General features: G+C 35.7%; 1 protein-coding gene across 1 annotated transcript; it reads left to right on the top strand.

Moving 5' to 3' along the window:
- Nucleotides 1–10415: 10415 nt before the first annotated feature.
- LOC132273030 (uncharacterized) lies at nt 10416–10931 on the top strand. Its single transcript, XM_059774065.1, has one exon. It carries the CDS (start codon nt 10416–10418, stop codon nt 10929–10931), a length of 516 nt encoding a protein of 171 aa, XP_059630048.1.
- Nucleotides 10932–13996: the final 3065 nt, after the last annotated feature.

The raw sequence follows: 13996 nt of genomic DNA, 5'->3' as shown, positions 1-13996 counted from the left end.
TTTCCCTCCTCCTAGTTTTGGACTTATCATATCCTTCAACAACATTGGATAGCTGTCTAAAATCTTGTTATTTCCCGCTACACCTGTTCAGTATCTTTAATTTTATATTAACCTGTCTAGCCAAATTTAGGGACAACCATAGCATTCAACTAAATGCAACATTGTCGAAAGAAAATTCGGATGAAATAAGTATCTTTAATTTTATATTAACTTGTGTAGCCATTAAGACATTTTTTAGTTTGTTGATGGTAGTTCGTGAATAGGATGAGGAAATCATTCCACGTCTGTCGGGGATGCTGAGATCAGAGACTGAGTGGAGCTCCAAGCCAGCACAAGGGATTCTCCATAAAGGAGATTAAGAGAGAGAAGGCAGATTTGCTTAACACCCATGGTAGCGCGAGTACTAGGAGACCATTACTTATAGTTATAGTTAAGGTGGTGTAGATATGTATTTTTAGCCCCCTTAAATGTTGAGGGTTAAGCCCTATTTATACTACTTCATTTGGGTAAGGACCGTTGGTCATGAGAGCTAACTTCCTCTTTATCCAATGGTCGTTTTACCTAGGTAAGGACCTTTGGCTATGATGGTAGCTCTTTCTTTATCCAATAGTAATTATGTGAGATATACATTTAGATTATTATGTGGTTTATTACTCGAGCTCAGCTATTGGGTGTTAAACATTCTCTCCCCCTTGTGTAGACATCGAAGTGAGGCGATTCCTTGGAACTCAGCCACCTAACCACTGATACTCAGATTCTCGCAACTGAAGATAAGGAAAGAGCCTTTCTCGGGGTTCTGCCTTCTCAGCCCTGCAGGCTCTATCCTAGCTTTGTGTCTCGAGGTCCTTACAGTTAAAGGGAGCTCGAGAGAAAAAAATACCCGAGGTTACGCCTGCAGGAAGCAACCTCGGAAAAGAGGGGAGAAGGGGCCCATCCGAATGGAGCGGGGCGCGTCTATAGAAGAGGAAGGGTAGTAACCTCTTCCTCGGCCAGTGAGTTTAGTTATAGGACGAGTAGCTCGATAATACTTTCAGGAGCACGCTAGATAAGTACTGGCCATGTATGCTTATTTTTAGAGATGGTGCCACTCAAGCAGACGTCGTGGCACGTATATCAACATTTTGCCCCCTGCTCGAGATCGCGAGGAGAGAGCTCAAAGCTGCGAGGAAGGAGCTCGAGCAAAAGACTGAGGTAAAGAAGGGAATTCTTTAAAGATATAAGTGAACTAACTAAGTTCCTTACGAGAGTATAAGAATGAGCTCATCGAGGAAAGCTTATAAAATAGATGAGTTTACAAAGGTAAGCTAAATGAACTCTTTAAATAAGTATGGAAATGAACTCCTCAAGGAAAGCTGTAATACCCCTAATTTCAAAAGGATAGTCCTAGTATTTTAATTATTGATTAAGTGCATATTTATTTGTTTAATAGTTTAATTGCTTGTTATTTTAATTAATTGGGTTTTAATTATTTAATTGACTTAATTGTATTTGTGAATTTTGAATTAATTGTATTAATTAAATTCTTGGATTTAAACTGTTTCATTGTGTTTAAATAATTATGTAATTATTTTATTTAATTAGTGCTTTAACTAGTCAATTGTGTATTTAAATTTCATTACTTGATGCATTGTTTTAATTGAATTTAAATTTAATTTTTTTAATTATTTAATGTGACTGGATTAATTGGTAGCACGCATAATTATAAATTAAGTTTTGCTCTATGGGCCGAGTAAGTTAGTTTAGGGTTTAATTGAACCTAGGATTAGTTTGGCCTATAAATATACGTATAAGGTTCTGCTAAGGATTTTAGAACCCTACTCACGACTGTGGAGGCAGAGGGAGAACAGAGGAGGATTTCAGTAAGGATTGCCGGAAACCTTAGGACGACGGCATTAAGATTTTGAACCAAAGTCTTACAAGCTAGTTCTAATCCTAACTCTATTCCTTTGGCTCGTGTTCTTTGCATGTCTAATGCAACTCCAAGGATAATTAAGAATTAAAATTAAACTGGTTTTCATGTCTTTGATGTTTTTAAACTGAACCTGGTCGTGAGTTTTGTATTATTCGTTTTACATTCTTTCCTATGAAGCTCATAATCTAAGTCATGTAAACTGGTGTATAAAGAGTTGAATTAGTTTATAACAGTCTGGGAAGCCTTAATATTACTCTGGTTCGCATGATTGATTTACTTAGAACAGTGCATGTTATTGAATGATAAACTGCTTATTCTAACTTCTTGTTGCATAATTCTTGTTTCGATTGTTGCTGATAAATGACTAAAGCATAAAACTGTTTCTGGATCACACTGGGACATAACTTAAACTAGTAGCAGCCTTAGCAATTTAGGACGAATGAACTGGATGTCGCCGGAGAGGACACAGTTGAAAGAAACAAGCAGATAGGAAGAGAGGGGGAAAGAGGCGGCTCCCCACAAGGGTGGAGCAGGCTCTAAGGCACTTGGAGGTGGCTCCACACACTTGTGGAGGCTGCTCCACTTTTTTTTGGAGCCTGCTCCATCCATTTTTTTTTTTTCGTTTTCTTTTTAGTTTTCTTTTGTGTTCCAGCGATTCTGTTGCTTGGGGTCTTAATTCTTGAAGGTAACAGGTTCAGTATAAGCTATGTTGGGAGAGGTTCTAAGCTTTATTAAAACTTCAGTGAATAGGCTAATGAAAAATTAAACCAAATGGGTGTTTTGCTTAAACCGTAGACAAATTTAAAATAAGCTAGACTACGGTTCATGGATGTAAAGGAGTTTAAATTGCTAAATTTTAGTACAACAATTCTCAGTGATGGATTACAGTTAATATGTTTCAGTAATCTCATATAAGTATGAAAATGTACAGGTTTCTATTTGTCTTGATGACTATACTTGAACAGTAAGTAATTTTAATAAATTAGTTTACTGTTTCTGAGAGGAAAGGATTTGAAATTGCTTAATCTTAGTATAGCAATTCTCATTGATGGTTCTGTAATTATTTAGGTTCCAGTGTCTTGAAAACTAAGCCTGTGAAGTTATATACTCTGTTGTGCTTACTTGGAATAAATTGGTTTACATGTATGTTTTATATAGTCAATTATTGGATCTTGGAAAGTAATATGTATAAGCCTGTTAAATTATAAGATTTTATCATGCTTAATATGGTACAATTGATGCCTATATTTAACATAATATTATCAATTGTGGACTTATGGAATAGTTGGTATTTACTTATATATTTGAATTGTCAACTGGATATTGGATTACATGCACCGGTAGGGGACGGTGGCATGCCTAGGTTTGGATTAGTTTCAAAATACTAAATCCTACCTATACGGAATAAGGGAATGGATTCTAAAATAAATCCTACTTATACTTAAGTCAAAGAAGCTGCACAAGCTGAATGACTAACTGAATTTCTTATGGATGGATAGGATAGGACTTTAAATATATTTTTATGGTACCGCGATATGAGCTTGAGTCTCAGAGTCGACAGTTAGGGAGCGTATATGTAATAAGATACGTAGCTGGCTATGTTGGTTGAGGTATACCCTGTTAGGCTTAGGTAGTCATGCCCACTCAGGTGCTTCTTGCATGTTGCCTTCTACTCAGGTTGAGACCCTCATCATAGTTCAGTGTCCTATAGTGTGGATATATATATACGGATTATATAGCTATTGTTGAGTTGGTTAGAATGTATATGCGTATCGAGTCTCTGCTTGGATTGTAGTAGGATATAACTTGTTCGTGGGCCTGACCCACTTCTATTTTTCAGGTATTCGCCAGTTCCAGACTTAGACCTGATCGTGCTGAGCAGAGATTACTACTCACTCTTCCGACGACGTAAGACTTCTCTCCATGGTTTAACTTTGGATTTTTTTAGCTATTTATTTTTCAATTTGGATTTTAGTATTAGGGGTCCAATGGATGGATTCCTAAGTTGTTAAATTGTTGGAGGTTTCAGATTTTAAGTATTTTATGATTAAAGGATTTTATTTTTTAGAATTCATTCAGCTTTTATTTATTTCTTATTTCATTTTGTATTCCGTGTTCGTTTTAAATATTAATTGTTTGATAATCCCTTGGGTTCGGGCTTGAGCCTAATCAACCCGTGTCTTGGATCCGAGGGGTATCACAAGAGCTCATTAGAGGGACAAGTTTATCTAACAGAAATGAATTTGCCAAGGAAGTTAAATTTAAGGAGATGAACTTTCTCGAGGAGAGCTCGTCAGAGATGGGCGTTTTACAAAAGCAAGTCATATAAAAGTGAGGAGATTTACACAAAGGGCGAGCTGATCGAAAGAAACGCTCTAAATTAACCTTATGAAAATGAGCTCATCAAGGGAAGCTCTCTAGAGAAAGGAGTCTTGTAGAGGGCGCGATGACTAAGAAGAATGTTCTTAATAAATTATCCTTATGAAGATGAGCTTGCTAGAGAACTCAACTTTATGAAGAAATGAACTTATTGAAAGAAGTTCGTAAAGAAGTCAATTTTTGTAAATAAGGTAAAACAAATGAAACTTGTGATACCCCTCGGATCCGAGACACGGATTGATCAGGCCCAGGCCCAAACCCTAGGGAATATCAAACAATTAATATTAAAACGAACACAAATATTAAATATTAATAAAATCCAAATCCTTTCCAAAACCTCCAACAGTTTAAACAACTCGAAAATCCATCTTTAGTGGACCCCTAATAAAAAACCAACTGAAATGCAAATAATTGAAAGAACATCCAGAATTAAGCTATGGAGAGATTTCCTACGTCGTCGGAAGAGTGAGTAGTAGTCTCTGCTCAGCACGATCAAGTCTAAGTCTGGAATTGATGAGTACTTGAAAAATAGAAGTGGGTCAGGCCCACGAACAAGTTCTATTCTACTACAATCCAAGCAGAGACTCGATACGCATATACATTCTAAACAATTCAACAATAGCTAATAGTCCGTACATAAGTATATCCACACTACAGGACTCTCACTGGAGTATGGAGAGGGTCTCAACCTGCATAGAAGGCAATATGCGAAAACGCACCCAAAGATGGGCATGAGTACCTAGACCTAACAGGGTATAACTCAACCTCTCATATCTAGCTACGCATCCTACTGCATATACGCTTTCTAACCGACGACTCTGAGGCTCAAGCTCAGATCGTAATACCATAACATATATTTAAAGTCCGTCCTCTCCATCCAAAGTAAGTCCAGTTAGTCATTCAGCTTGTGCAACTTCTTTGACTTAACAAAACTAGCAAGTAGTCCAATTAGTTATTCAGCTTGTGCAGCTTCTTTGACTTAAATATAAGTAGGATTTTATTTATATAATCTGTTCCCTTATTCCAATATAGATAGGACTTAGCGTTTCAAGCTAATCCAAACCTAGTATGTCACCGTCCCATACCGGTGCATACATTCCATACCATCCAGCGGTTGATAATACTAAGAACAAAAGTAAATACCAACTAGTCCATAACAAAAATAACAAGAATCCATCACAAGTATAACAGGAATATGTATTTGACATGCTTATTCTGTACTACCGATACATGATTCTCCAATAAGTTTAAAATACAGAGAATAGGTATAATCCATCCTGTAATCCACTATGAGCACAATAATAGCAATATTAGAATTAACATGCTCACTTAAAACTATTCCACGATATCCAGTAAGTTGATAAGATACAATACTGTATAGTTAGCAATTAAGTTCCCATTAAACATAACAGAGAATTATCATATTTAGCATGCTTATTTTTATAACACTGCGACATGATTTAAACCATAAATTCCCTAAGTCATTGCTAATTTAAAAATGAGCAACTTGAACCATTTGCATCTAAGCCAACAATCAAACTTTCTGTAGAGTTTCCTACTGTTTTCTATATTAGCTTCCTATGATATATTATGAATTACCATGCCTTCTGAGACTTTAATAAGGGTTTAGACATTACTGAATACCCCTAAATCAACTCTTATTTCAACCTCGGACTTTAAAAATCCAACCATGACAGTCCAAGTCTCGTAGAGAACAAAAAACTGGAAAAACCACGAAGAAGCCTGCTCCCTCAAAAAGGGAGCCACCTCCAAACAAGTTGGAGTCGCCTCCAAGGCCTTTAGAGCCAGCTCCATGCTTCCATGGAGCCACCTTTTTGTGAAGGAGAGCCTACTCTCTTAAATTGAGAGCCGGCTCTCACCTGTTTCCTCATCTGTTTCGTCTCCGGTGAATTCCATTGATTCCGTCCCTCTCTGTTACAGCCTCTAATGGTTTTAATTAGGTTCAAACTTAACCAGAAAAGATTTATCCAACTCCTTTACGCATTGATTAACAGCAATTTAAACCAAGTACGTACACAGTCGAACACAAAGACTAACAGTTTACAAATCGTTTCAACACATACTGTTTTAATAAGTTTTAAGCATGCATAATCAATTAATTCTTACGTTCAATGATTCCTGAAACTGCTTAGGCATGCAAAGAACACGAGTAAAAGGGAAAGAGTTGAGGTTAGAACTTGCCTGTAAGACTTTGGTTCAAAATCTTAACGCCGTTATCATAAGGTTTCCGGCAATCCTCACTGAAATCCTCCTCTGTTCTCCGTCTGCCTCCACCGTCATGAGTAGGGTTCTAAAACCCTTGGCAGAACCTTATACATATATTTATAGGCCAAACTAATCCTACGTTCAATCAAACCCTAAACTGACTTACTCGGCCCATAGAGCAAAACCTAATTTATAACTATGCGTGTTACCAAATAATCCTATCACGTTAATACTTAAAATATTTAAATTTAAATTCAATTAAAACAACACATCAAGTAATGAAATTTAAATACACGATTAACCAGGTAAAGAGCTAATTAAATAAAAATAATTACATAATTATTAAACATAATGAAACAGTTTAAATCCAAGAATTTAATTAATACAATTAATTCAAAATTCACAATTACAATTAAATCAATTAAATAATTAAAATCCAATTAATTAAAATAACAAGTAATTAAACCATTAAACAAATAAATATGCACTTAAACAATTAAAAATGCCACACAAATAATAAATTAAATACCAGGACTATCCTTTTGAAATTAAGGGTATTACAGAACTCGATAAAGTGGTCAGCTTTATGAAGAATGGGTTAATCGAAGGGAGCTCCCCAGAGAGCTAGTTTTGTAAATGTGAGTTATGTCATGACCCGAAAATTCCAATAAAATTCTCAATTCATTCAACTCAAATACATCAAAATACACCCAGGATCATAAAAAAATACCCTCTTTTATACAAAGTCAATTTCCTCAAATATACAAAACAAAAAAAAAAAAAAAAAAAAAAAAAAAAATCTCCAATAAAATAAATTAAATCCGGCAACGCCAACTCTTCAACCTAAGCCCAAATCTAGCAATCCATGTTCATCTTCGGTACCTGAAACTGAAGGGTGATAAGACAAAAAGTCCCAGCAAGAAAAATCATAACAAGAATTTCATGAAGATTTAACAAAATAGCTTCACAAAACATACATATTTATATGATCAGTATATAAACAAAATAAATATGCATTTAATCAAAACATTTAATAAAAAAATTTAATCAAAACCACCCCATGCCATTCAAGATATAGAGAACCCTACACTGAAAAAGATTAATTCCCCACTGGATCATCAAAGCTCCAAGCTCCAATACCTCCTCTGCAGACTCTCGGACCTTTCTGTCTTTCCTCAATCTCGGCCCTTTGTGAACTCTCAGACCTCACTATCCATCTATGCTCTCACTCTTTAATTTTTCTCTATTCTATTTGCTTACTAAATTCACAAGACAATGCACCATACATAAAGGCAAATCCACCCACTTCGCATAGAAACCAACCAATAGACCCACGTGAAGCCCATTGCTTACATTATCTTTTCAATTCTTTTCAACTCATTTACACTCCATCAGACAATCACGTGAAGGAACCAAATTCAAAAAGACTTTTTGCACAAAAACCCAAGTGGGTCCCGCCCAGACCTTTCCAATCTTTTCTTTATTTTCTCGGCTGCAACACCCTTTCTCTCTTTTTTACCACTTTCGCCGACCTGCCATCTTTCCTTCTCCATCATCTCATTACATAAAATATATATATATATATATAATACATTCTCTATGCACAAAACCAAAAGGCCTTTATTATCATTCCTTGTGGGCCCTGCGTACACATTTCCATTTCCTTTTTCCTTCAACTTCGGTAGGCAACAAGCTTCCCCATCAAATTATATATATATATACACACACACACATATAAAACTAATCCAAACCATTACTCACTAATCAAGTGGGACCTGCGCCAACTATTACAACTTCATAATTTTTTCTCTCTCTATTCCACAAACTGATTCACCATATAAATATAGATATATATATTCAAATGCACAAACTAAATACAAATCCCATTTATCTTACTCTCTTCGGCACCACCTGCCCATCTGAAGCAAATATATATATATAAATCATATATAATCAAATCAACTCATTAAATCTCAAATCTCAATTGGGCAAATCTCCAATTTAAATAAATACAAAATCTTGACAACATAAAAATCATGAAGTAAATATAAATTAAAATTCTAAAAATCCGGTTTATCACAAATTAACGGAAGGGATCTCAGTTTCATAAATGTGAGCTAAATGAGGGAGCTCAATAGAAAAGTCAGCTTCATAAATGTGAGCTATCAGAGGGGAGCTCAGTAAAAAGATCAGCTTCATAAATATGAGTTAACCTAACTCGGCGTCTCGAGGTCCTTACAGTTAAAGGGAGTTCGAGAGAAAAATGCCCGAGGTTACGCCTGCAGGAAGCAACCTCTGAAAAGAAGGGAGGAGGGCCCATCCGACTGGAGCAGGGCTCGTCCACATGAGAGGAAGGGTAGCGACCCCTTCCTCGGCCAGTGAGTTCAGTTATAGGACGAGTAGCTCGAGGGTACTTAGTCCTTTTAGGAGCACGCCAGATAAGTACTGCTAGGTGTGCTTATTTTCAAAGATGGTGCCACTCAAACAGACGTCGTGGCACGTATATCAACATAGTTCTTTTACATTCAGTAATTCATCTGCCACTACAATACAGCACATTTTCTTCAAATTTTTTTACTATTGTAGGATTCAGATACAATATGTTTGCAGTGCCTGACTGAAAAACTAAGCTGCATAATATAAATAATGCAAATATGTACATCATCTGAGATATACAGAAGTTATGCAAGTTTGAAGGGTATATTCCAATCACTATTGAAAATATAAGAATAATTGGAACAAGATGGCTGTAGATTCTTACAAGTGTCTCAAGGATTGAAAGAACAGAAACACAAGAGAATGTTATCACCAGAAAACCATAAAATCGCTCTCTCCTTAACCAACATTTCTATTTCTTATTTCACAATACATATCAAAAGTTGTCAGTAGCATGTCATGAGATAAAGCAAATGCCTCAACTGCAGAACATAAAGCAACAAATGTACATAAATATCAACTTGAGCTTGCAGAGGGTAATGGTTCCGGCTAATCATCAATTGACATGTAAGCAAAAAAGTGGAATAAAGTAGACATAAAACTTACACACTTGCTTATGTGTTGATTAATCATTTTTGGTCTGCGTTCAGGTAATAATTTCTGTGTATAAAAAATCCACTTTGGCCATTCTGTAAAAACTGCATTTGAGCTACCCTTTTTTTCAACCCTATATTCCCAAAAACCACCATATTTTATTGGTTCCTTACGGTAGTCTCTACAATCAGCCTAAGAAAATCATACTAAAAATAACATTCCACCTGAACTTGTGTTAAACATAAGATGAACTTTTTATGCAGATCAAATATAAGACGAACTTTTTCATCCGTCTTAAACCCGATGTTCTGGTTAGGATTACCATAGATCAAGAATGCAAAAAATAAAATATAAAAAAAAAATAAATAAAAATAAATAAGCATTGGCCCCCACTCACTGCAGGCCAATTTTTTGTGACAACCATAGCCTTAATCAAGTATTTCAACTAAATGCAATAGTGGAGAAAGAAATTCCGGAAATATTAGTAGATGGGTAGTTTAGTCTTTTAATTATCCCTTATTTAGTAGGTCAGTCTCAAATTACCATTATAATTATGTTTGGGTATTTTATATATATGGTAATTAATTTATTGTTAGTTAAGTTTTGGAACAAAAGGAATTCTTGTTAGACAAGTATCAGAGCTCGCAAGGATTTTGAATCCTAATTCCTTCCCAACAACTCAATTCTTTATATTTGTTTGATTGCGCCTCTGTTTCATCGCACAACTCTATTCTTTTCTTTATATTTGATTGATTGTACCTCTGTTCCATTGCAACCCTAGTTCATTGTCGCAACAAATCGAATCATGTTGGGAGAGAGAATGGGCTTGGACAAGTACTACATGGAATTAGATTCTTCACCAGCGACGATGACGATGCCCACTAGCATTCGTTGCAGGACCTGCGGCAACTACATCAATAGAGGCACCAAGTTGAATTCCCACAAAGAAGCGGTGTTTGACGACAATGCCAAAACATATTGGTTCTCCTTCAACTGCAGCAAGTGTTTTGCTGTGATGGTGTTAGTGAAAAACCCTAAAATTTCAGCCACCCTAATACAATCAGGCGCAAGATGGAACTTGGACCCGGACCCTAGGCTTTTAGATCACTATGAAAAGGAAAGAGAAAATGAAAGGGAAAAGGAAAAGAAGTTGGAAGAGCAGGAGGAGCGAGCGATTGCACTCCTAAAAATAATATTAAAAAGAATCCATGATGGTCAAGATCTTGATGATGACGCCAATGGTGAAATTTGGATCATTGATTTAAAGAGGAAAAAAGTTTATGAAGAAACAAGTATTCACAACAGCTCTCACCTGAAGAAAAATCAGGACGCAGACGAACTCAATCTTCATCAGTTAGGTTTCCTAGCAAAGTTTACTCTCTAAGGGCAAAAAAAGAATGAAAGCAATTTGGTGCTGCACTGCAACCATACCTCCTGCAAACTATTTCAAATCACGTGTATTTTCTCTTTCAAATGCTCAATATTGTGAATATATTCAATGTCTTTAATTATGAATTCATGTTAAAAAAAGTAGAGCAGATTCAACAGATGCAGGAATTCCACATATAATCACCATGAAAACATAAATATTCACACAAATAAACAATTCCATAAAAACTGATAAATATGGCTGGCATTGTAAAAATTATTTTCCCTCATCCTAGTTTTGGACTATCATATCCTTCAATAACAATGGATAGCTGTCTAAAATCTTGTTATTTCCCGCTACAACTGTTCTCAGTAGGATATAAATGCAGCTTCATAATTCATATGTGCTGCTACGTGTGTGGTAAGTCTCATTTCGAAGCATATTTCAATACTGCAACTCACCCTGCAACCAAAACAGATTTTTATCTCGAACCAGTCAGGAAGATCTAAATCCACACACAACATGAAGATTTACATATTTACTATAATCATCAATAACTACCTTTAACTGCTATCTTCTTATCATTCTTTGAGACTATCTGGTTTGAAAATCCACTTTTGGAATGATTATTTCTTCAATAGAATCGGCAAACCTGACCTTTGACCGCTGCAAACACTGTTAGGAGATAATATGAACATTGTAGTATATACTTTTTGTAGGATTATAATATTAAATGCCTCCGGGAAAAACTTAAAATGTAAAGAACAAATCTATGCTCACAAAACTTGCTATGGCATAGAGTATGTAATATAACTTACCATGCGTCAGCAGTGTACAGTCAGATCGCTATTCATTTCACTGAGCCGACCTTTTGCCAATTGTTCTACTTCGGAAGCTTTAATGCAAGCTTCTTTTGACTGAAGTTCAAAATAACAAATAAAAAAATGAAATGAAATAAAATAAAATAAATAAATTACTTTTACTGTGCTTCTTTATCAATATATTTATTTTTGTCTTGAACACGGGATGAACATTTGTGAAAATCAGATCAATTAGAAAAGATAATTTTTCCCCTACAAAGATAAGATGAACTTTTGCCATTCCAGGAGGTTAATATTAGTTTTAATTTAGCACATTATTTCGTTGTTCTTCGCCAAAAAGAAAAAAAAAACCAACAGGCCTGTGGCCTAGCGGTACAAGGGTCCTACTTCCCAAAGGAAGGTCAGAGGTTCGAACCTCAGTGGAGGCAGTGTGTGTGAGTCCCAACTTATGAACTTGAAGGCCTAGGCTCACCACAGTGATGTGCGCCTATTAGCCAAATTTAGCGACAACCATAGCATTCAACTAACTTGTCTTGCCATCAAGACATCTTTTAGTTCTTTTACATTCAGTAATTCATCTGCCACTATAATACAGCACATTTTCTTCAAAAAGTTTTACAATTGTAGAATTCAGATTACAATATGTTTGTAGTGCCTGTTTGAAAAATTAAGCTGCATAATATAACTAATGCAAATATGTACATCATCTGAGATATACAGAAGTTATGCATGCTTGAAGGACATATTCCAATCACTATTGAAAATATAGAATAATTGGAACAAGATGGCTGTAGATTCTGACAAGTATCTCAAGGATGGAAAGAACAAAAACACATGAGAACATTATCATCAGAAAACCATAAAATCGCCCACTCCTTAACTAACATTTCTAATTCTTATTTCACAATACATATCAAAGTTTGTCAGTAGCATGTCATGAGATAAAGTAAATTCCTAAATTGCAGAACATAAAGCAACAGATGTACATAAATATCAAATTGAGTTTGCAGAGGGTGAACAGGCAATAGTAATAATTACATCATACAAATATAACAGCTAGAGCAATAAATACTAAAAAATGCAAATTCAGTTCATTCATTACTAACCTGATTGACGTGTACAATATGATCATTGCCATCAATATCAGATTTCTCCAAAATATTCCGAAGGTATGATAATTCCTTAATCAACTCCAAAACTACATCTTCAGTATCTTGCATCTGATTTCTGGAGAACTCAAATGCTCTGTCAGCATGGAGATGAAACGAAGCACAGTTCAGACAGTTGCAGAGCCCTCTGCATCCATGTGGATTCCTCTTAAGAATCCCCCTTCGAGGACAATTCACCAGAACTCCGGAAGGAACAAATGCTCAGGAAGAATTTTGATCCAATCTGACTGCTTCAATTGGCATTGCATCTTTAGAAAAATCTGCCTGTGATACTTTGGCACTTTCTATAGTAATAATTGATAAACAATGAAAGGCTTCTGATACACCATCTCATGGCAAAGTTACAGGACTGAAAGGAGAGCATAACGACATAGTTGTTGCTGTTGTTTTCATGAATCGAACTCACTTTATCATGGTTAGGCTCCAATTTCTCGGGTGCATCTGATTTAACCTGTTCAACTTGCAATATCCGTTCCATCTGAAAATCAGAACTCTGCGTCTCAGTAGTCCTTTTAGCAAATAAGTTTAGCTCATTAATAGATGAACTTACAGTGGGAGCCAACATGGCAGGTGACAGATTTGGCCCCTTATCACAGGTTTGATTCCCCATGGAAAAACTGTCTATTTTACATGCATCTATGGGGGTTTCTTGACATAGGTTTGGCTTTTCCTCAACAATTTCAACTTTTGGGCATTGACTACCTTTCGAGGAACCTACAAGAAAGAACTTAGTAAAGGTTAGCTTCTGAACATTTTGGGTGCCCATCCAGGGAGTAATCAACAGTTCTTAAATACAATAAATTAAGGAACTGGAACATAGATAAGGAATATCAAAAGAACTACAAGAATCGTCTTTTGTGATATCCATCAGAAATGGAAGCAATCTTCTGTAGCTGAATGAGGCTGGAGATTTGAATACCTTCAGTCTTGAACAAGGATTAAGAGCCTAGAACAGACTTACATGGCCAACTTACTTTAGTACTAGATAATGTTCAGTCTTCTCATAGAATGTGAAAGGAACATTTCCAAAATTAATGGAAAATAAATTGATCTCATGGTATGCTTCACGTGAAAGATTTGATGATTGATC

This window comes from Cornus florida, unplaced genomic scaffold, assembly GCF_030987335.1.
Source record: "Cornus florida cultivar Cherokee Brave unplaced genomic scaffold, ASM3098733v1 CherokeeBrave_3.0.0_Hap2_Chr09, whole genome shotgun sequence".
In the NCBI taxonomy this organism is placed as follows: Eukaryota; Viridiplantae; Streptophyta; class Magnoliopsida; order Cornales; family Cornaceae; genus Cornus; species Cornus florida.
This window is presented reverse-complemented; position numbering and strand designations above follow the sequence as displayed.